The 24,405-nt window shown below is 33.7% G+C and overlaps 3 protein-coding genes and 1 long non-coding RNA gene across 4 annotated transcripts; 1 reads left to right on the top strand and 3 right to left on the bottom strand.

Annotated features, from left to right (window-relative positions):
* Nucleotides 1–2,490: 2,490 nt before the first annotated feature.
* On the bottom strand, nucleotides 2,491–14,729 carry LOC139490606 (uncharacterized). Its single transcript, XR_011656368.1, has 3 exons — nucleotides 14,592–14,729; nucleotides 12,172–12,250; nucleotides 2,491–2,577 (listed from the first exon to the last, which is right to left on the bottom strand). It is a non-coding gene; the product is annotated as an uncharacterized lncRNA (long non-coding RNA).
* LOC139490603 (uncharacterized) lies at nucleotides 4,245–8,908 on the bottom strand. The gene is made up of 2 exons (XM_071277491.1): nucleotides 8,040–8,908; nucleotides 4,245–4,357 (listed from the first exon to the last, which is right to left on the bottom strand). Exon 1 carries the CDS (start codon nucleotides 8,809–8,811, stop codon nucleotides 8,041–8,043), a length of 771 nt encoding a protein of 256 aa, XP_071133592.1. The 5' UTR covers nucleotides 8,812–8,908; the 3' UTR covers nucleotides 4,245–4,357; nucleotide 8,040.
* LOC139490602 (integrase/recombinase xerD homolog) lies at nucleotides 4,756–5,907 on the bottom strand. The gene has a single exon (XM_071277490.1). The coding sequence runs from the start codon at nucleotides 5,791–5,793 to the stop codon at nucleotides 4,867–4,869; it is 927 nt and encodes a 308-aa protein (XP_071133591.1). The 5' UTR covers nucleotides 5,794–5,907; the 3' UTR covers nucleotides 4,756–4,866.
* Nucleotides 14,730–14,740: 11 nt separating the features above from the next.
* LOC139490601 (uncharacterized) lies at nucleotides 14,741–21,345 on the top strand. Its single transcript, XM_071277489.1, has 2 exons — nucleotides 14,741–15,986; nucleotides 21,196–21,345. Exons 1-2 carry the CDS (start codon nucleotides 14,799–14,801, stop codon nucleotides 21,289–21,291), a joined length of 1,284 nt encoding a protein of 427 aa, XP_071133590.1. The 5' UTR covers nucleotides 14,741–14,798; the 3' UTR covers nucleotides 21,292–21,345.
* The last annotated feature ends 3,060 nt before the right edge of the window (nucleotides 21,346–24,405 follow it).

Genomic DNA, 24,405 nt, shown 5'->3' with positions numbered 1-24,405 from the left:
TCTTGAAGTATAGATTTTGCGTACTGACGTTTGTTAGCATCTTAATTACGTATTATAGTATTCTTTTATATGTCTGTTTTAGATATTCATTTGAAGTGACTCTGTGGTTACGTAAAACCACATACTTTGAACGGCAAAATTATTTCATTTATTGATATTACTTTTACTTAAGGATCTTGACATACTATGAATGACTAAACTATTTTATAGATAAATTCAGCCGTATTTGACGTGAAACTGTACTTATGTGTCCCGTCATACTTTGAACCACGCCATTATTTTATTTATTATTTTTACTGTAAGTCTGTTTTTTGTTATATCTACTTTACGTGAGTCTGCATTTATGTATGCCGTCATACGACAAAATTATTTTTATGTCTACCTGTGCGAATTTCAAACGCGCAATTTTACACCAGTAATGAAAACCTTCTTTCATTTATGGGTAGACTTTACATAGATAAATTCAGCCGTATAAGAAAAGCAAAATGAGAATGTTAAATTTGATGTATGCCTTTTTGTGCTACTTTGTTACATTTGTTGTTTATGTAGTGATATTAAGATGATAACACAATATTGACTGTTGTATCCCTATTTTTGACATTTTTACTCTTTGAGTATATTTGTTTTGTTCATGCATCGTTGACAATGTAATGGAATTTGATGCGACTGTCATACAAGTGAGAGGTTTAGCTAGCTATAAAACCAGGTTCAATCCACCATTTTCTACATTAGAAAATGCCTGTACCAAGTCAGGAATATGACAGTTGTTATCCATTCGTTTGATGTGTTTGGACTTTTGATTTTGCCTTTTGATTTTTGATTTTCCTTTTTGAATTTTCCTCGGAGTTCAGTATTTTTGTGTTTTTACTTTTTACTCTAAAGTGCGATGGTCACGCTAAAGTGCGATATGGTCTACGCTAAAGTACGATGGTGTATCACGCTAAAGTGCGATGGTTGTTTATTTGCTAAAGTACAATTAAATATCACGCTGATGTGTAATGGATCAAAAGGGTAATTAATGTTAAAGGGCTTAAAACTTTAAGCAACACGGATGTTAATAAATAATCTTTTTGCAAAAGCTAGTATGCTTAGGTTTTATAAAATATGTGATAGACTTTATAATTACCGGTGAGGCTTAAGTGATTGTTTTTAAATCTAGAAGAACGACCACGTAGTCATTGCTAAAGTGTTAATTTAAGTGTGACAAAAATCTATATATCCTCTGTATGATTTTTTTTTAAATTCGGGCCGGTATCAAATATTTTGATAATTGGCGTTTCTTGCCGTTCAAACAGTCTATCACTAATGTGAACATCCCCCCTAAAAGTCGTCATTGTAAATTACAAATTCGAAATTCGTTTATTGTGTGACATTTATTTGTTTAAAAAATTATTAATTTAAATGAGAGGGAAATGCAATGATTACCGAGCTTTCTCCTTTTTCGCATGCGATACGGATTTTGCCATGTATTATTCTGTTTATCATATATTCTAATAAAATCTGCAGAATCATGGGCTATCCATTTTTTTTAAATCGTCCGAAATTATTAAATAATTTAGAAAATAACATTATGATTTTGCTGTATTTTTCCGGCTAACTTTTTTTTATATAGACTTCCTTATTTGCTTAATATCCATCTACATCTACATCTACATAATACTTCTGAACTTCAATATGTTGAAGATTACAAGAAGGCACATACTAGGGAAACAAATTAAAAAGCTAAACATATTTACAATAATTGCAAAAAACATTTTTTTTATTTTTTTTGGTATATAGATAAAAAGATGATTTGGTTTAGCAATACATTTGGTTTTGCACCAGACTTAAAAGCGTCTGGGATACAGGCTACTTGGTATCCACATCGTAATGTCCCCTATATTCTTATTACATTCTCAATATACTTTTAAAGACCATGTATTTTTAAAATGCACCCACTTACGAAACTGGCCCCGTATTCACAAAACTCTCGTAACGTTACGACTGTCGTAAGGTAAGGTCTACGATATCGTATGTTGTAATTTGTATTCACGAAAGAAACTTACGATACGATGTGTTGTAAATATTGTTATATGCTTACGACTGCTCGTAAAAAATCGAGGCAGCGCTGATATGAGAGGAAGCGAACCATTCATCAGACGAACAAGTGTATTTTTCGATAGATCTTATCCATATGAAAGATGAAAGGCCGATGATTTGCTATTAATGGATGCAGATTTTCGTCCGTTCGTCCCGCTTCAGGTTAAAGTTTTTGGTCAAGGTAGTTTTTGATGAAGTTGAAGTCCAATCAACTTGAAACTTAGTACACATGTTTCCTATGATATGATCTTTCTAATTTAAATGCCAAATTAAAGTTTTGACCCCAATTTCACAGTCCACTGAACATGGAAAATGATAGAGCGAGTGGGGTATCCGTGTACTATGGACACATTCTTGTTATACTTACAATTTGTGATGTCTCCAAACTCATAAATGGTAAAACCTTGTTGTTTAGCAGCTATTAAACCAGACAGAGGACTTTACTGGTTTAATAGATGCTAAACAACAAGGTTTTACCATGACTGGTGAATCACTATTCTGAAAGGTAATCAATTATCAAATATTAGAACTAAATACATTTGTAAATGAGACAAAAGTCTTCCTTCTTCTACTTTACACATATTTGCAAATGTTCTAGAATAGTTCATTTTAAAAATTTCTATTAACAAATATAATTGTTGTTTTTTTTTGTTGATAATTCGATAGATCGAGTCAGTTTTTTGTTCGCATACTCCAAAATCAACCAATCAAAATGCTGGATTTCATGTTTCGAGCATGAATTTTGTGCTCCGAGCACTAAGCAAAGTTTTATGACTTCAACCCTAATCATTTGAGCTTTTCAGAAAAGATAACAGATACATATAATATAGGATCGTGTGATCACTTAAACAAAATGAAGAAAGTAAAAAATGTTTACTCAAATGAGAAGGTGTGATAAGGCTCCTTTTTTGGGCTCCAAGATTCGGAAATAATGTTTTATAATATATCTATTAAATAACACCCATCTTATCTACATAGTTAATCTGATTAAAATACAGATCCTTTGTCGAAGCTTTTCCTTAACACTAAGACCATAATTAACGATGATGCTAATTTTTAAAATGATGATCACCAGATAATTAACTTTCTAATCAGAGATCTCAAATAGGGCAAAACTTGTTTGGTAAAATGTAGAATGGAAATGGGGAATGTGTTAAAGAGCCAACAAACCGACCAAAGAGCAGATAACAGCTGAAGACCACCAATGGGTCTTCAACACAGCGAGAAAATCCCGCACTCAGAGGCGTGCTTCACCTGGCCCCTAAAAAAATGGGATATTGAACGTCATATTAAACTCAAAAATATATAATTAAAATCATACAAGACTAACAAAGGCTAGAGGCTCCTGACTTGGGACAGGCGCAGAAATGCGTCGAGGATACCTAAACATGTTTTGTAAGATTGCAACCCTCCCCTTTACCTCTAGCCAATGTAAATATAGAACACACACAGCAATACTCACCGAAAGTCCGATTCCGATGTCAGAATAGGCAACAAAAGGTACTAAATAAAATGACGATGATTAAAAAAATTAACAAAGGACTAGTAGCAGTCACTTACATGCCAGCTCAAAACCTCAATTAAACTGATAGAAAGGTTATGTTTCCATCAAATTAATGGATCCAGGGGGGCCTGGGGGGCCCGCACCTCCCCCCCTTTTGTGGGAAAAATTTGGTTAATTATATAGGGAATCATTGAAGCATGACTGGAGCGGCCCCCCTTAGGTCAGTCAGCGGGGCCCCCCTTAGGAAAAGTTCTGGATCCGCCACTGTCATCATAAAATTTATGAGGAGAAAATAACCCGTAACATGCCAACAACTGGTTTTAAAATAAATGTGTTTATTTCCGATGCTAAGACCCTATAAGTGATTCAATATCAAAGCCAAAATCTGTTTTGTTAGCTTTTAGGTGAATGTCGACATCTTTGTGCTTTGTAAAGTATATAACCATAAAAGATTGGATGTGAAATACCTAATCGTATAAGTTGTACATGCATGTTGATATTTACAAATGATGTGTTTGTACCGATGATAAAATTTATTATGTTCTTTTTCACGGGTTCAACCGAACATAAAGCATTTCTTTTCTATACAAGGCTTAAATACACAAACACAAATATTCTATGTGATGTAGGTTTGCAGCATCCAGTCATTTAATAATAAATTCGGAACATAATAACAACATGTGAACAAAAAATTTAGAATGGCAGGTGTTACGCAAAAAACAGTCCTTATCACATTCTCTTCACTATAGAAGTATGATCAACAGCCTGCACAATCTACAAAATACAATTACAAAAATTAGAAACAATTCACAACTACATGTAAATGATTGTAAACATGAAATTGAATAAATACTGTAACTTTGGACAGTGTACATGTGTGTCTGTTGAATTGTAATATACTTCTATAAGAAATAGCTTATACGTGTGAAAGACAGTACCTATAGAACAAAAATTGTTTTAAAAACAAGAACAAAAAATTAAAGAAAAGTCAAACAGACCTTAACAACAATTGAATTAAACGTCTAGACTGATTGAATGCAAACCGTCGAATGATTTAAATTCCCGCTTAGTATGCACGGGTGGATTCACCCGTGCAAATTACTACGCATAACGGTATTCGTTAAGCCTTATAACGAAAAGAAATTTATTTATGTTCTTTTTCACGGGTTCAACCGAACATAAAGCATTTCTTTTCTATACAAGGCTTAAATACACAAACACAAATATTCTATGTGATGTAGGTTTGCAGCATCCAGTCGAGACAAAAGGCGAAAGAGTGCATATCAGATGCCAAGGTTTTTAGAGACAGAAAGTCTTTTATCAATACTGTCTTTCACATATCCGTCTTTAGCATTTTCGGATCGCCAACGGCCGTGAACTTTGAAAAGCCTATCTGAAACCCCGTTGTTAGCGGCTTGAGTAGCGCCTCCGCTTCGTAAACTATGCAAACCAAATTGCTTTTTGTCTAACCCTATTGCGCACAAAGCTTCAAGAAGAATTTCCCTGGCTCTAGTATAAGATAAAGGCTTATTTAATTTACTCAATTCTAAAGTATCTTTTTTGGACTGCAAACAACGAAAAATGTACTCCGAAGAATTAATCTTAAGACTAGCTAAATTACAATAATGTTTTAAAAATTTAACAGGACAAGTCGGCATATCTGTACTTGCTATCATAACTATACTACCTTGTCTATAAATATCGGTCTTGCTATTGTGAACTATAATTTCAACGTGTGTATTATGAAAACTGATATCACTCATTCTTATAAGCGACAGTTCTTTGTATCTAAAAAATCCCGCATAAGCCAAAGATAACATACATAGTAACCTACAGTTAGACAAGTTAGAAATATCATGATACAGGTTGAATAATTTAACAATTATATCCGCTGTGATTGGTTCCTTCTTTTGTATGGGTTTCGCCAAAATTCTTTTTCCCCCTTCTAAGACAATGTTTGACAGTGAACTGCAACAAGGGTTTGGATATAAAAACAGTTCGTGATACCACTTAATTGCGTAAAAGTTAGAATTAAGTACGGACACTGAACAAGCTGATTGTATTAACTCTGTGAGATACAAGGAAACTGTAGATACATCCGCTGGCAAAAACTTTAAATTGAACTTTCTGCACCAAATTTTGAATTTATTAAAATATAAATCGTATTTCTTGTTTGTGGAATCTGATTTACTCTTTTTAGCCATATCCATAACTGCAAAAGCGATATTATGTAACCCAGGTTTGCGCGAGAGTTTGTAGATATCTTTCCATTCCTTACTCAAAGAGATCTGCAAAAGAAATGGAAAGATATGCAATATCCTTTCAAGGACAGAAAATCACGGCCAGGTCCGTGACACAAGCGGCCAGGTCCGCATATTCAACACATGCACACTGTACAATCTACAGTTACAGTATCATTAAAACAAAAAGCGGCAAGGTCCGCATAAAGAATTTTTTTCTCAAAATTCATTCATACATTTTTGGCATCAAGTTTCAATACAAGCACATTTGAAATAAACCTGCTTTCGTTGAAAACAGAATTCTCAACAGACCCCCTGTTGAAAAAATTAGAAGGGGTTTCATACTCAACAAAGTCTTGCACTAAACTAACAAACTTGCCAGTGTCAACCGACACCAGCATCGGCCAGAAAACTGCCGATTTCCACTTAGGGATAACCAATGTACCTCTAGCTTTACATAATTGAATATGATTTACAGTGTGAGCTATTAAAGATACAGGTGGCACGAGCCAATTATTATCGCTTGACCAATCAAACGTGAACGCATCAATTCCTTTTGTTAAAGGATCAAAGAACTTTGAATTATACCTTGGGAGTTTAGTATTGTTACTGTTAGCAAATCGATCTATGCTAAAAGGTCCCCATATTTTATTAAAATAATAAAAAATTCTGTCCGACACCGACCAATCGTCAAAATCAAATATTTTACTATATTGATCCGCGGTAGTATTCAAAGTTCTTGGTATCCACTCAATTTTCAAACACACCGAGTTTTCTATACAAAAATAAAAAATCTCCATAGCTAGATTGTGCAAATCCTGTTTCATACTGCCAACTTCAGATATGTGAGCTACGTTTTGGTTATCAGTGAATAATTTTACAAATTTATTTTTAAAATGATCCGGAAAGCTTTTCAAAGTCAAAATCACTGCCTTTAGCTCTCTCCAAGTTGAACTTTTGAGCTTTTCTTCGTTTGTCCACATCTGATGCGCAATTTGATCAGAAAAATTCACAATGTAACCGGCGCCCGCATAAGAACTTGCATCAGTATAAGCTAACCTCTCGGGAAGTCTCTGTATTGGTGCTAACACGCAATTAGGTAAAGATTTTAGTGAATAATGCCAAAATTCTAACTCTTTAATAGACATAAGATCTAATTTTATTCTAGAGTCCCAAGAGGATCGCTCGTTTACTAAGTGATGTAAATGTCTTGTCATAATTCTACATATATTACCTAATGCAGGTGATAAAGCAATGATTTTACCAATAACCCCTGCAACTTTCCTTGCAGTCGTATTACAAGGATTTACAAGTGATAAAGCAATATAATTCAAAATATTCAACATTTTCTGTTCGGGTACACTTAAAATACCTCTATGTAAATCCCATACAAAACCAAGCCAGTCTAAACTTTTTTGTGGCTTCCACACACTTTTTTCATAATTTGGCAAAAACCCAGCTGACAATACTTCTTTTGATACTTTTAAACATAATTTTTCAGTATCTTCAAATCCAAGTCCATCATCTAGATATACAATTATTTTGAATCCTTTACTCCGCCAATATTTTACTAGAGGGCGTACCATTTTTGTGAAAATATAACAAGCTGAGCTCAAGCCAAAAGGTAAAGCTGTAAACGTGTAATATTTAATTTTATCGTCACTTTTCCATGAAAACCCAAGAAACTTTTGCGATTCAACATGCATATCTATATGATGGTACCCATGTCTTAAATCAAACTTAAATGCAAAATGTTTATTTGCTGCATACATTTTAGCCTCTTTTACACCCTCATATTTAAATTTAGACAACACTTCATATTGATTCACATGTCTAAGGTCAAGAATCAACCTTTCCTTGCCAGTCGAGTTGACCGACACCGATAAAGGATTAACAACAAAAGGGGGAGTGCTAACTACCTTAGCGACTCCCGTGCATACCAAATCTGCAATTGCACGTTTAACAAAATCTTTGTGTTCAAAAGCAGATCTATTGTTATTCAAAAATACAGAAGTAGGTGTATCGGTAAATTTCAAAAAATAGCCAGATTCAAGTATAGGTAAAACTAAATTTTTTAAACTATCAGCCAATAAAAGTTTTTCTTTCCAAAATTGTAAGCTATTATATAATCGACCTTTTACATTATAAACTTGTACTGACTCATTCTCATACTCGTATGTGTCTAAACATAAATTAAAGTCAATCAAAGATAATACCTCATTTGGAACTGCTGATGTTGTTAGACTTGTGACTTTTTTCTGGACAGTTAGACGACCAGTGTCCTGTGGCACCACAGTAGTAGCAGGTGTCCTGGGGAGACGGTCCTTTCCTTGCTCTGAAGTTTGAGGTACTGGATCTTTGACCATTATATCTTGGTGTTGTTTGTGAACCATTGTTGTAGCTTCTTGCTTCAGGTGTTTCGCTAAAGCCACGAAAAAGTTTATCAGCTGCAAATTTCTTTGATGTGTCTTTGGGTGCGACTGCCTTTCTTTTACGAACTGCCCTGGTTTCGGCCTGTCGTAGACGGCGCTCATCATCAGAGTTATCAGCAAGAGGGTTACCTTCATACTCGCTAACGGTGTCCCAACCATGTTTGTCACCAATTTTAACAGTTTTGTTACGAGCAGCAATATCTTGTTGAACTTTTTCAATAGTTTGTAAGGCAAAGTCACGATTATCTGAAGAAATGGCGGCTTTCAAAATATCAATGTCCTTTGACACTTGGTCATTAAATTCACACTGCTTTCTATTGCTAATAAATTTGAACTTAAAGTCAGGCTTACTTGTAGGTTGGTTTAAGGCTGGAATTTTAGCTTCAAAGACTGTGAAGATCTCCTTTTTCTGTTTCTCCAATGCGCTGTCTAAATGCTTGGAAAACAACGAGAATGCATCAGCTGTTGGGTTGCTTGTAGGATTATCAGTTTCACTCCTATGATGAATTCTTGCAGATGAACGTTCAGGAGAACTTTGGATTTCTTCGTCAGACATGAAGGAGAAGAAAGTCAAACAGACCTTAACAACAATTGAATTAAACGTCTAGACTGATTGAATGCAAACCGTCGAATGATTTAAATTCCCGCTTAGTATGCACGGGTGGATTCACCCGTGCAAATTACTACGCATAACGGTATTTGTTAAGCCTTATAACGAAAAGAAATTTATGTAAATGTTTTGACTTGTTTGTGATATCAAAACCCCTGGTGAAATAATTTTCAGTAATATATAGATTTCTTTCGTTAAAATCTAACACATTGTTACAAAAACAAGCAAATCGAACAAGTTGAGACATATAAACACCATAAGATGGTGACAAGGGAACGTCACCATCTAAACAAGAGGCTCTCAAGAGCCTGAATCGCTCACCTTGATTTAAGAGGAGAAGATTTCTGAATGTTAGCAAACTTGATGAACAAATTTTGTAAAATGGTCTTAAAAGGGCAATAACTCCTTGAGGGGTCAGTTGACAATTTTGTTCCTAGAAATGTTTTGTACATCTTATTTTGCTGAACATTATTGTTGTTTTCAGTTTATATCTATCTATGCAAAATTTCCCCAAAACTACCAATTTAGTGGCAGCAATCCAACAAGGGTTGTTCGATTCGTCTGAAAATTTCAATGCTGATAGATCTTGACCAATTAAACAATTCTACCCCATGTCAGATTTGTATTTATAGCTTTAGCTTTTGAGATATAAGCAAAAAACTGCATTTGACCCCTATGTTCTATTTTAAGCCATGATGGCCATGTTTGTAAATGGATCAAAACTTCGGATACAATTTATTAACTAGATACCCTAAGGAACATTTAGTAAGAGTTTGAAGGTAGTTTCAGAGGAGAAGATTTTTGAAATAGTTTACGACGACAGACGACAGACGCCAAGTGCTGGCATATGCTCACATGGGGCCCTTCTGGCCCCGGTGAGCTAAAAATGAATGACTAACAATTGGGAAAATCATTTCTTTTATCATAATTTTTTGTATTTAGCGTCCCGTTAATCATCAAGGAAATGGCAGTGTTCAATGTTGGTATTGTCTTCATTTAAAGTTGATTCAACAGGATAAATCTCTCAAGTGTAAATATTGATGTCGTAACTATTGAGAGCCAATATATTATCCAAATATCTAAAAGTATTGTTATTTTTTTATGTATCAGATGTCGTTTCGATGTGTTTTTACTGATTTCAGTCATAAATTGTAACTCATAATAATACAGAAACAGGTCGCAATAAGTGGTGCACTGTTAGTCGCCATTGGAATTCCAATAACTACGATATATAGAATCTCCAAAGAGAACAAAAGGTTATCTAGTAAAAATTCAAGGGCAGTTATAATATCAAAGCAGGTCCAATTGACATAGTTCCATTGTTTATTGTAACAAAAAAAATACATAAAAGAATATATATATTCGCATTTTGACTTGTTAAATGCCCATTTTATTAGGAGTGTTATTTTTTTCTTAATAAGAATATGAGGCAAAGTGGTATATAGATTAAAAATCTAAACTGTGAACAGATTTAAAATCACCAATATAAGCATGGAATTTATAAAGTACTTCTAACGAGTTTCGACACTATAAAAGTAATTTATTCTACTTTTTTCAAAGGCCTTATTTGAACAATTTGTTAACAGGTTTTTGATTGTATCAAGTGTACAAGTAAGTTGAATAGACAAGTAAGATGAATAGACAATTTAGTAGTTGAACAATGGCTTGAAGACGAAATACATCTATATTTTGTAAGGTGTTTTGTACAGCTTCGGAAGCCAGTGCCTAATTAAAACTTTCATTGTATTTGGTTCTGCTAAAAGTTTATGTTTGTTACAAATGTTAGATAGTTTACAAATGAAAATGTGTCTGTCTTTAATTATTTAGGGAAAAATGTTTTAAATATTAGACGAATCTTTACTTAGTTAATAAACGTAATAACGTATACAATGTATATGACTTATAAAAGAATAAAAAAAACATAATATATGTAAGTTAAATATTCCATACATGAATTTCATTTCAATGTGAAAATGTTTTACAAAATTTACAAAAGTTGGAACACCCCCTTTTTTTTTGGGACGATCAATGCATTTGAATGGGGACATGTAATTGGAACCCCCCCTTTTTGTCCTGGGTTAGGACCCCCCCCCCTTTTTTAAATGGCTGGATCCGCCCCTGAAAATATATGTAAAGGTAAGAAGACCAGAAACACTTCCAAAATAAAAGTGAATATAGCTTCAGTCACTTTATGATTGAATTCAATTAATCAACGTATTAATGCCCTTGTCATTTAAAATATTGTTTACCAAATCGAGGACGCCGTGTCTGCGCACTTGTATCTTCACGTGACACGTTCTTAAAGCAGGAAACGGGGCAATTTTGGGTCTTTAGTTTTCTATGATGTTTTTTGTGAACTGCTGTTTGTCTCTCTTGTTCATTATCATGTCATTGTCAGTTTGTTTTAGTTTTATGAGTTTGAATATCATTGTACCTTTCGCCTGCCTCCCTTTCAAGCATTCTGTATGATACAACTTCGGAGACATGTAGCATACTTTCTCATTTCTTGAAGTCGATTTTTTGCAAGATCGACGTCACAAGTGAATTTGCTGAAAGTTTTTTTTTTTTATTACTCTAAGCTATGTCTTGATATACAATGTGACATATTTAGTGTATCTTTAAGAAAATTAAACTTGCTGCGTTTAAAGAAGTACATTATATTAACGGATAATAATTACAAATTGTTTAGTCTGTCTAAGGAAAGTTTAAAGAGTGTGTCACATTTTATGCAAAATTGTTGCACATACTCCGTGCAATTAAAAAAATTCGAGATACCTAACACTACGGAGAGATATTTCTGTAAAATCAGCTCAACGTTTTAATCACATTGTATTGTTAAGGAAATATTAAGCTTCTCAATGATCAAAGTTAATGTTTGTTAAACTGCTGTATATCCAATGATTTTTTTCCGAGAAAATTTATCGTCCCCTTCCGACAGACTTATCATCGTTTCCTCAAGACCATACTCGCAAATGGTGTCAAGGGAGAGCCGAAAATTCAGTCCCATTAATTTTCATCCCGGAACGGGAATCGAACCAGGAACCTTTGTGTTAGCAGTCCGAAAATCAGCACTACATAAAGATAGTATATTTATATGTCACGGTTTCGCTCTCAGACCTTATTAATTCTAATTATCTAACCAAAGTGAGTTTCATCCATAAAATTAATCGAACAAAGTAAATACAAGAAATATACAATATTATATTTAAAATTTTCAAATCATGTATATGCAAGGAAGGGCTATAATACTATACAAGATATGCATCGTGCTATCAGAGTGTTGACAAACAAAAAATGGTAAATTACCTTTTGAGTGAAAAAGACTGTTCCCTTTATGTAAGTTCCCTCCACGACACATACGGCTTTTAACATATAACTTTCTCACCTATAATGAAAAGATTTTCTTACAAACTAGTGACCAGCAAATCTAGATAAATTATGCGATTGATGTATAAAATGGAAATCATCATGTAATGCAAGTAAATGTAAAACTTTCGTCAAAATAATAAATAGTCTAGATAGGTAAGAAAGATAATTATGTCCAAGTTAAACATCCAGTAACTGAAGAAAAGGACTTGCATGGGATTAATTACAGAGGAGCCGGATTAAGTTTGAAAAACACATTTCTAATGGTGGGAATAAAGGTCAGAGAGATTTTAGCATTGACCCTTATTTCTTTCAACTATTTGGAAAAATATCGTATTAATCGATAGTACGTCCGTTGTTGGAACATTCCAATCATAGCGTGGTCTCCATATATAAAAATTGTAACGATTCAGCGCCGTGCTACCAAACAGGTACCATGCATGAAGAAACTTAAGCTATGTAGAAATATTGAAAACCTCCTACCAACACTACAGAAGAGGTCGTTAGAAATGGTCCAAGTGTATAGAGCTTTGCATGGGTACGATGATATTAATTTGCAAAATATGTTTAAGTTGTCTACAAATTCTACTAGACTGAGCTCATCCTTTGGAATTTAATCAATAAAGGGTACATAGTATTAGTTAATTAGACGAGGCTGATAAAGAACGTTTTCAACATTAAAATGTATGCGAGAAAACGTGGATAAGTGCTAAGTGCAACGAGTGTTGCCAAAAGGCGGGAAAGGAACGGCACAGAATTATTTCTTTTCGTTCCGTATTTCGTTTCCGTCGTTTAGCAACACCCGAATGATAGACACTCTAAGAACTAAGAAACGTCATGCGATACTGTGAAACATTTTTAAAAGATAATTCAATTCAATTCAATTCAAAGTTTTATTGCCATATAAACTTTACAGTTTGTGACATATAACAACATCAAAAACAAATAAAGACAATAACTAATTAACTCAATATATATACACAAATTCAGGTAAATATTAAGGGGTCCCCTGTCCTCAGTTCCATTGACTTTTTTTATAAAGGATCCTAGTTTATTCACTTGTGTCGGTGTTGATGGGTTAAGTATATATATAACTTTGTCATTGTCAGTGAGATTAGCAAATGAATTACTTTCTCTGTTAATGCAATTAAAACATGTAAATCTAATATTTGAATTATGAGAACAATTTATTAAGAAATGTTTCTCATCATCTAGTACTTTGCATTTTTTGCAAAGTCTCTCTTCGCGAGGAATTTTAAAATGCCTTCCTTTTTCAATTAATAATGAATGGTCACTGATTCTAAGTTTTGTAATTAATTTTCTAAATTCAAAGTTTGGGTTAGAGAGGTAAGGTTTGATCAATAGATTTGGCTCAAGTCCTTCATAAAAATTTAATTTACTTTTATCATCAATAGATTTCAACTTATCCATCAACAGGTTGTTGTAGTATGAGTTTATTTGGGGTTTAATATAGCTTTTAATATTTTTTAATTGATAATGTGTAAACAAGAAGAGCGCAATGAGTGGCTGTCGTTGTTTATTATTTTGAACATAAACCAGGCCGTTAGCTTTCTTCTTCTTCTTTTCGGTCAACAAGGCTTCAATACTGAAGAATAATTGTTGTTGTTTAAATTGTTTTATATTTCTCATTTATGTGCCTTTTATAGCTAACTATGAGTTATGGGTATTACTCATGATAGTCAAAGCCGTACGGCGATCTTAAGTTGGTCATTTTGGTGTAATTTGGTCTCTTGTGGACATTTGCAACAATACCACATCTGCTTATTTTCATAATCAATATAACAGTAAGTCGATGTGGTAAGATTACCAATGAGTCAACTCTCCAGCAATTCGTTTTTCTACCGTGAAATTGCGTAAAACATTTTTTTTTGCTTTGCATCACACTGGATCGTGTCTTCTACAGTAAATGTTTATCGATGTGATATGAAATCTTTTCAATATCAGAATGTTGGGTAGTTTTATCTTTTTGGTGCGGTACTGTTCCTGAAAGTTCTATGCGCTTGTGTTTATGTTTGATAATGAATCGTAACAACAGACTGATTAAATTATGCTTTAAATGCATTATTTATTTTATCCAATGTTCTTTTTTTTATATACAACTGATCAAGATTTGAAAAGGGGGAGGGTTGGGATGTCAGGGAACATATAGGACCTCTACATCTACATCGTTGGATTGCAACAGATCTAACTACCATTAATTAATTCAGGCTTGAATTATTTTCTTCGGGTAGGAAATAATGTTTTAACATTTAGGGGGCATAAAGCCTATACATGCTTAGACTTTTAAAGTAACACTGATATTTCCTTGTTCCTCATTGAAAATAATTGTTACAACTCACATTTTGAACCGGTTCCATCAACTTAACTACTCTTTGTTCTTCTAGTTTACGTCATTTGTCTACAGTGCTTCATTTTTCATTTTCAACCCGCAGAATTATAATATTGCTAATCTAAATTTTTAACAGCAAACTTCATTTAGCGCGAAAATGTATGCTTTGTTGACGTCACGATGCATGGAACTAAACATGGCTGCATCCAGGTAAGCAATGAGTATTGTTCTGCCTTCAAATGAATCCAACCTTAAAAGAGTTTCTTCGAAACGTTTCGCACCTTCGAAATCTTTTCAAGACGCTAAAGAAAAACTCGGGCCTATATATTTTAGTTCGAAACTGGTAGAATGCCCTCAAAATGCCATTGAATTGTCAAAACTATTACAAAAGTATGAACAGATCGACAAAAAAGCCTTTCGTTCAAAAGAAGAAAACAGGCGTCAACAACGAACATTAGTACACAATTTGGAATCCAGATATTCGTTTACTGGGAGGAATTCTGTACAGGTTCAAAAAGTGACCGATGTAAAATTACCACCAGCAGGATTTCGTTATCATGCAGACGGAACAGCAAAATTACATCGGGTTCCAATAGCTACTAGTTTTGAAGCTGGACAAGCAGTTTCATCTGATGATTCTTCTAGTAATCTTTCCGATGATTTCATTGGTCGTAAATCATTATTGTGGTCTTTATATACAGATGGAAGTGATGACAACACATCAGACGGAGATGAGACCAAACAAGATAGAATAAACGAAGGTAAAAATTTGTTAAAAGTTAGTGACAAATTGATATCACAAATTGAAGAAGAACTGAAACTGAATAATGCAGACATACGACGACGTACGGGGCAAAAAAATATGAAAGTGGAGAGTAAGCAACTTAATGTATCATTTCAAACGTCGCCAGCAAAATTGTCTTTTGGAAACATTAACAATAAAACATCTGGATTCGGTTTAGAAAGAAAATATTCTGCATCAAAAGCAAGTTGTACATCTTGTCAATCAAAACTGAAACACAATAGCGAAGATTTTAAAACTTTGCAGTATAGACTGTCAAGAAAAACTAGTGCGCCAACTAATCCATGGAAGATTGCAACCCAAGCCAAATCATTAGAAAACAGATATTATTCCCTAACATCTTTTAAATCGCCGCAACCTCTAAGAGCGTCTTCGGATAATTTATTTAGAAAAACTTCGAACTCTTTGAAACATTTAAAGCACGCAAGTGAAAAATCAGTGTTAAAAAAAGAGAGTGACGAACTTTCGTCTTCAAAACGTCGCCCCTCCTCACCCAAACCAAAGCCCAGTAGAAAGACTTATTCTGCGGTACCAGTGAAGTCTGTAAAGAGCATACCTATTGTTGGACGATGTAGTAGTGCTGACATCATCAAACAAAGACAGGTAAGTTTTATATTCAGTATTGTAAGCGTATTTCTCTGAAAATAGAATATTGTTGGATTATTTTCCTTACATGTCATATTTGATTTCATTAAAAGACATTTTTTTGACAATATTAACAACCCAGGTTACCTCAACTTTTTATCTTTACCCACTAGGCCCGTTGAAGAGGGGCGTAAAGGGGGTATCTACACGGAAGAACGCGAAATAAAATTGCCATTTCACATCAAAGGAACAATTAAAAAATTCTTGCACGTTGATCTTTTTACTGATTTCACGAAACACGGTGAATAACGAACCTTTTTCACGGCTGCACATGAAATAAAAATGGCAAAACACGTAGCACGAAAATAACCCTTTACCACCCTCGTTGAAGACTTTCTGTTTTCCGAATAAGCCTGATGAAGTCATTTCTGTTTTATTCACTATAGGCATGATAATGATTTTTTTTATTCACTAGGCCTTATGAAGACTTGCATTTTCTTTTTATTTCGGATGAAGATTATTGTTCAGTCTTTTAGGCGAGTGACTTATTTCAAAAAGACGCTTAGTTAACAACTTTAATGCACCCAACTAACACACAGCTGTATTATATATCATTCGAAAGCTAATAATCTGAACTTTCTGTTTTGCCCGGTCGTAAAAAAAATCGTATGGTGCATTTTCTGTTAAATCAAGGTCAAATGTCATGAATAAACATTCCAATTTTTTGCGATTACTAAACAAAAAGCCATTTTCTAATTCTTGTACCAAATTTTTTTACAAAAGATCATATGAACTTTATGAAACATGATACATTATTTCCAACTCAAACAAAACATAAGAGGTTATAAGCGCAATATTTCCCGAAAAATTGAAATTAATCACAAATCCTAAAAAAAAATGAAAAATTGTTCCAAAAGCAAAATACATCTTGGGGAATCGATATTTGAATGCTAGAAAAATAGATAAATGTATATGTTTTAGGTCAAGGAATATTTGTTTTGTAATTTTAAGATGCAATTATTAATTATTGTTCATAGAACAGCCTTGTATTGAAGTCTTCGCAGTTGCCCAAAAATCTGCCATCTTCAAATAGTGATCATTTTGTTATTCTATGTTAAGATAGCACACCGCTTATTGTCAATATCAGGGAGGAGAATGATTTTTCCATAATAAAAGAAGGGGCATTTGAAGTTCGAAAAGAATATATACGAGCTAATTGTGGTAAAAACATATTTTTTACGAAGTCAAACTTATTTACATTTTGCAATCATGTTTAAATGCAAACATGACTTTGCGACTAAATCGTAGGCAACATTGAAATAATTAACCTAGTAAAGAAACGCTTGCTTGTCCAAAGCGGGATGTAAAGGAACTAAATAGAATGCTGCTGCTTCTTATTTAGTTTAAAATCGTGTTAGTCATATGAAATGTGTTTAGAAGTTTAATCGCTTTAATTGTTTGAATAAAAGATGCTTTGATCATTTTCAACATAAGCTTTTAAAATACAAATGCAGGTCATTGTGTATGTAAAACACTATAAGCAGTTGTGAAATAAAAAAATGAAAAAGTTGAATACCCTTCCTGACCCCATAAGATCATTCGCTGTTTTAGACAGTGATCGTTTTCATGATGTGCTGTGTTTTGTGGACTGTTGTTCGTCTCTTGGACTTTAATTTAATTTTGTTCATTGTTTTAATTAAGTTTATTTGATTCATGGTTTGAGATGTTGATTGTCCCTTTGGTATTATTTTACTTTAAAGACATTAACTTTCAGTAATGAAAATCTGCAAAAAACGAACAAGACAAGCAACAGTATACAAAACACAACATATAAAACTACAGTTTGACTAACACAAACCCTCCCCCCCCCAAAAAAAAAAAATAATAAAATATTTGGGGTGAACTCAGGGGCTCCCAAAGGGTAAGCAGATCATGTTCCACATGTGACACCCGTCTTGTGGCTATGTAATTCCTAACTCGGTGCCAAGCCTTATTCGGTAGGTGACAATCAAGGCAGAGATGACGGTATTTTGGTTACGTCGATTGGAACTTATCAGTCGTCATCTGTCGAAACAGATATTTCATAATTGTAAACCAACTCGTGGTGGCGTCCATAAAATGTTCAAAGGGATAATTTCAATTTTGCATTTGAACTCATTATTCGTACCACCATTTTTCTTCAAATGTCCTGTACCAAGTCAGGCATATGGCAGTTGGTATCCATTAATCTGTTTCTTTGTATGTTGGCGTTTGTTTTTGTCGCAGTTCAGTGTTTCTGTTATATCGTTGTGTTCCTCTTATAGTTGATGCATTTTCCTTGGTTTTGGTTTGTGACCCGGATTTGTTTCAGTTACTAGTAAATCGATTGATGACTATTGAATAGCGGTAAACTATAGTTGCCTTTATTTGATATCTTCATTGTGAGCAGTTATTCACTATCAAGAAAATCGTGAAAGTAAATGCAAGCTCTGAAATATTGGATCAACTTGGAGATATATACTCCACAAGAAGATTCCGCGAAATCGCGTTACAATTGGGCAAGTGTTTAAATAAAAAGGTTTATTTAATTTCGCGGGCAGTACGTCGACTGAGCATGCAAAGACAAATTAAGGAAATACAAAACCCTACATTTATACGTCATATCATAAATATTTCGGACTTGTTATTGTTTCAGAGGATTTTCAATGAAATCAGTCTCCTCCTTTAGTAGTATAGATATGCAGCCGTTGCTATAATATTGCTACATAGAAATAAAAACTTTATAATTTGTTAGTAAGGAGTGTTTTTATGGGTTGATTTATGCTCTTCTCTTTTGTCGTAAAACTTGTTTTCAACCAACCCTCATCGTCGATTTCAAGATACGTGATAGAGTTAACTATATCTGTTGAGTCTTTTATTTTCAATTTCAATGGAAAATACGATTCCAACATTGTCACAAATTTGGCACTATTCAGTGAGATGACATCATCTATATAGTGGAAAAATAAGTTTCAAGATAATGGTAGCTTCTTTTCAGTCGTCATCAGAAACTCTTGCATGAAGTCATCCTCGTATGAACAATGAACTCGTCATTCAAGCTATTCAGGAAGTCTAGTTGTAACTAGAATCGTTGCGTAATAATGGATTTTTTTTTCTTCAAAATTATTCTTATTTGATGAATTAATGCATTTAAACAATGAACAACACAATTTAAGCAATCAAGAAGTCATGTTTTATAATGTTTTTACTGGTTTTTTAAATCTTTGAAATTTCTATTCAGTGAGATGACATCATCTATATAGTGGAAAAATAAGTTTCAAGATAATGGTAGCTTCTTTTCAGTCGTCATCAGAAACTCTTGCATGAAGTCATCCTCGTATGAACAATGAACTCGTCATTCAAGCTATTCAGGAAGTCTAGTTGTAACTAGAATCGTTGCGTAATAATGGATTTTTTTTTCTTCAAAATTATTCTTATTTGATGAATTAATGCATTTAAACAATGAACAACACAATTTAAGCAATCAAGAAGTCATGTTTTATAATGTTTTTACTGGTTTTTTAAATCTTTGAAATTTAAATTTTCATCAATTTATTTTCTATTTATGTTTGTCTAAATCTTTAATTTCTTTTTTATGGTTCACATTAAATAAATAAAAGGTCTTTTCACTACATCAATATTTCTAATAATGCTACAAATCAAACAATTAGAAAAGTCGAAAGATGTTTATTTCAGTCTGGTAGTTAAAATGCAGATTGCAATCTCTTAGTTTCGCCCCCTTTATTTCAAGCAATAGTATGATTTGCGCACATATTTTTTTACTTAAAATTTTTAGATTCTTAAGAATTTGTTGAATTAATCTTATATTGACAACATACAATGTTCAAATAGGAAGAAATGCTTAAAAGCTGTTTTTTACGCAGATGGCGGTATTTTGGGCAACTGTATGAGTTGTTATGATATGCTGTTTGATTAGAGAATCATTAGAAGTAAGCATAATTTTAGGAAATTTATGATGTCAAACACTTCTTTGATAGTCATTACAGGGTTTTACTTAATTTTAAGTGATTAGCAGTTGCATCAGATAGAAAAATTTGGGTTTTCACACATTTTGTTAACTTTTACTCGAATTTCAGGAAACATGTGCTGTCTAGCAAAAAAAACGCTTTAGATATTTAAAAAAACATATGATTAACGACTGTTAATCTCTCTGCTAAAATTTTAAATTGTTTGCATATGTGAATTTAGTGTATAAAAGTCATATTATGCAATCAAGTTGAAATCTTAGAAAATATGTACTTATTCGTCCTTGGCCTTTGATCTTGATTTGACGGAAATTGCACCGTACGATTTTTTTACGACCGGGCAAAACAGATAGTACAGATGTGTAGCTTTCAAATGATATATCATTTTGCCGTGTGTTAGGTAGGTGCATTAAAAATTTAATTTTATGGTTAAAGTCACTCGCCTATTACTCGTTAGGTCTTATTCAGAGTTTTCGGTTTCATTTACTAGGATGAGTTTCGTTTTTTCAACTTTGCCTGATCAAGTCTTTTCGGGTTTTCCCAGTAGGCTTAATGAATATTTTTCGGTTCTACCCACTAAAACACTTTGGGGGTTTTACCCACTTTTGCCCGATGAAACCTGATTTCGGTTTAACCCACTGTCCCCGATGATTTCTGTTTAACTCGCTAGTCATTATGTTTTGTTCACTAATCCAGACGAAGATTTTCCCGGTTAACTCCCTAGACCTAATGAAAACCATAAGATTTAACCCACTTTCGGTTTTTCGAACTACGCACGATGAAGACCTTGAATCTGGTTTTTTTTCTAACTCGACCCTAGGAAGAAATTTCGGGTTTATCCACTTGGCCAAAAAAAGGCATTTTGGTTTTATTCACTTGGCCAGTCAAAAGACATTTTGGTTTAATCCACTTTTCCGAAAACAAATCCGAATTAGACGTTTATTTATGCGTTTGAAACGGACAAAAATACAGGAATATGTACGAATAAACTCACAGGAAACAATGAAGGAAAATTGCTTTAAAAAAATGAACAATACAACGATGTATGCAAATTTATAAGGAGAAACACTCTGTTGGCCCTTTTGGTCAGGCAAGTTAAAAACATCAATACAAAGAAAACCACTTTTTTTCTCGATGAATGCTATAGCAAAATCCCATGATCTATATCCAAATTGGAATAAAGAAGTATGAATTAATTCAAAATTTTATATAATGTTTTGTAGAAAGAAGAAAATGCTGATTTGGAGGCAAAGGTTGGAGACTTTCTGAAAAGACTAAAAAGTAGGACAGAAAGTTCAGTACCGGAAGTATTCTTCTGATACCGGAAGTATTCTTCTGATTCAACTTATGTAATAAAATGATAAGTAACAAGAGGCGTGTAGTTTTTAATTCCCAACACTATTAAATTCACTCGAAATGTAGATAGAAAGTCAAAGTTATCATAGTTTTTTTCAAGTCTTATTGATATATATATAGATTCTACCACTGCAGCGAGTGTAATACGATATTTATCCACTCGAGACAGTTACATTTTTACTGTCGAGAGTGGATAAATATCGTATTACACGAGATTTGGTGGTGGAATCTGTTTCTCAAATGATTTTCTAACATCATGCACGCAAACTTATTCCTTTTTTTCGAATGATCTGCAAAAAGATGTGTTCTTTCTATGTGACGTCATCAGGCATGGTCGCCTTTTTTCATGCCGTCACAATAGGAAATTCAGAGGAAAGCAAGAAAATTCGACGTCATAATCGGATTTTAAACCAATGAAGTACTGAGATCAAACGAACTACACGTTGATTTTTTTTTTTATACAATGGGTGCAGAAAGGGATAAATTGACGAAGAATTAGAGAAACAACTTTTATTTCATGATTTCCCATATCGAAAAGAACAATTTAAATTTGATTTGTTCATGATGGTCAGTATTATAAAGATAATTACACCTTAAGCAAAACCAAAAGAACAATCAAACCGACACGCTTTGTAGACTTTGAGAGCACAAACATAGTGAACAACTCAGTTAAAAACAACTCAAAGGCAATTGAAACTACAAACTGTAAAACTGAGCAATTTAAAAACTCATTCTTTGTCAAGACTGTGATTCACTGGAACCAACTGGAAGAAGAAATAGTGTGCGCCAAATCAGTTGAGAGCTTCAAAACAGCTCTACAACGCCGACAATAGTCTCTCTCTCTTGGAGACGAGGACCGTCGAGTAAAAGCCAGTATTGGTACCTTCGACGTAACGATACAGATACAGATGTGAGAATCCCATACCTGTCAACTGTCACTATTTGTGGTGGATTCCCCCATGGAGGCTCCCAAATTGAAATTTTGAAAGAGCAATTTTGTCCATAATTTTAAAGAAAACAATTAATTTTATAATGACATGAGGCTTATAAAAGTATGAAGAAGCCAAAAAAACTAAATTAAAATGTATTTGAAGGCCCCCTTGAAAGTTTTTTAGGACTATATGACAGCCATCTTGCACACAAAACCCCGATGGGCATTTTGAAAAGATGGCAGGTATGGAATCCTCGGTTTTGATTGGTTGATATGCAGTGGTTTTTTTCCACCAATTTACTGTTACCAAATGAATATCGTTCATTTTTTAACGCCGCGGGGGTATATGCAAAAAGGATATGCCATTTTTACCCTCTCTGTCGTGGTATTTGCCAAAAAAAATACTCTATCCGACTGGACGCTTGTAACGTCATAATCATCAATGCGTTTTTAAACGTTAACATTCGGTGTAATCAGATATAGCATGTTTTTGATGGGTATTTGCGAAAAATACCAGTCTTGAAAATGAATTTCCCTCGCCTTACGGCTCGTAAAATTTAATATTCTCTCGACTAATATTTTTCGCAAATACTCCTCCTTAAAATTTTATCAAATATAAAAAAGAACTTGAGATGTCGTATGAATAGACCAAATGACACAGAAATTAACAACTATAGTTTACCGTACGGCCTTCAACAATGAGCAAAGCCATTACCGCATAGCTATTAAAGGCTCCGCAATGACAAATGTAAAACAATTCAAACGAGAAAACTAACGGTCGAAATTATGTACAAAAAATGAACGAAAAACAAATATTTAACACATCAACAAACGTTTACCACTGAATTACTGGCTTCTGACATGGGACAGGCACCTACATACAGAATGAGGCGGGGTTAAACATGTTAGCTGGATCCCAACCCCACGCCCCTGACCGGTTGTAACAGTACAACAGTACAACATAAGAACGCACTATAATCAGTTGAAAAAGGCTTACCTCATCAGATGGATACAAATAGAAATACTACACAGAGAGAAAAGATCATTTAAGAGCATTTTTATTGAGCCTAGTTCCTTGTTATGCAAATGCATTCTTTGTAACATTGAGGTTTGTAAACAAACAAACCTATATCTATATATGAACTGTCATGTATGATGAATGAAACTGTCGGCACAAGGAATTATTGAAGCATCTCCCATAGAACAGAAGTACTTTAGGGAAATCAAACCTTTTTATTTACATTTAAAGTTAAAACCAACCATTTTCAACCAGATAGCCAAATAAAAGATGCACATTGGAATATACCAAACATTGCTACTTGCATTATGATGCTTGGTTGTTTTGTAACACTTTTTCAACCATCTGTACTTCCTAATGCAGAGTCCAGTGGGTAACTAGTCATTCATTGGTTGAAAAAGTGTTACAAAACAACCAAGCATCATAATGCAGGTGGCAATGTTTTGGTATATCCCAATGTGCATCTTTAGATATTAAAACTAAATCATGCTCTCTAATATTTCAAAGAAATCGAGAAAGTGTAACGCGGACCGCGAAGAGGGCCCTAAATTTAACTGGTACGAATTAAGAAATATCCACATTACCGCTTGCTCAACATGGAAGTGGGTTAATCGGAGACTTTATTTGTACAAGTACAAATAAAGCAAAAAATTATTTGTGTACCTGTTATTTGTACAATACAAGGCTGACTGCAGGATAAAATAGAAAATATATTCCTTTATCACTATATATATGTCATATATCTCCTACGATTTCTAATAAAACTGATTGGTTAAAACCGCGTGGGGCCTGTATATTTCGAGCTTTATAACTCTCATCCCGGTATGAAATTTACTGACCCGATATCGTATTAGGTCACTAGCACAAAAAATAATAAAGTCCATAAAGTAGATTAACAACTCCGAGGGGACGGTCATTTAATATTCTCAGGAATGGGGGAATAATTTTGCGAATTGCCTATCCATTTTCACCTGTTGCTCCCGTGCAAATTTTTCATCTTTTTACTTTTGTACACAACTGTTTGCTCCTCTTAACTTGTTATGTGGATAAAATATTAATGAATGCATTATTGTTGTGATATAAAAATGGTCGAAGCTGTAATCTGGCAATTATTAATATTAAAACAAC

This window comes from Mytilus edulis, chromosome 10, assembly GCF_963676685.1.
Source record: "Mytilus edulis chromosome 10, xbMytEdul2.2, whole genome shotgun sequence".
Lineage (NCBI taxonomy): Eukaryota > Metazoa > Mollusca > Bivalvia > Mytilida > Mytilidae > Mytilus > Mytilus edulis.
Note: the sequence above shows the minus strand (reverse complement) of the source record. Positions and strands in the feature narration are given on the sequence as shown.

Coding starts and splice junctions, on each gene's coding strand:
- LOC139490602 (XM_071277490.1), bottom strand. CDS start 5,793: ATGGATATGGCTAAAAAGAGTAAATCAGATTCCACAAACAAGAAATAC.
- LOC139490601 (XM_071277489.1), top strand. CDS start 14,799: ATGAGTATTGTTCTGCCTTCAAATGAATCCAACCTTAAAAGAGTTTCT. Junction 15,987..21,195: donor ACATCATCAAACAAAGACAG/GTAAGTTTTATA, acceptor AATGTTTTGTAG/AAAGAAGAAAATGCTGATTT.
- LOC139490603 (XM_071277491.1), bottom strand. CDS start 8,811: ATGTCTGACGAAGAAATCCAAAGTTCTCCTGAACGTTCATCTGCAAGA.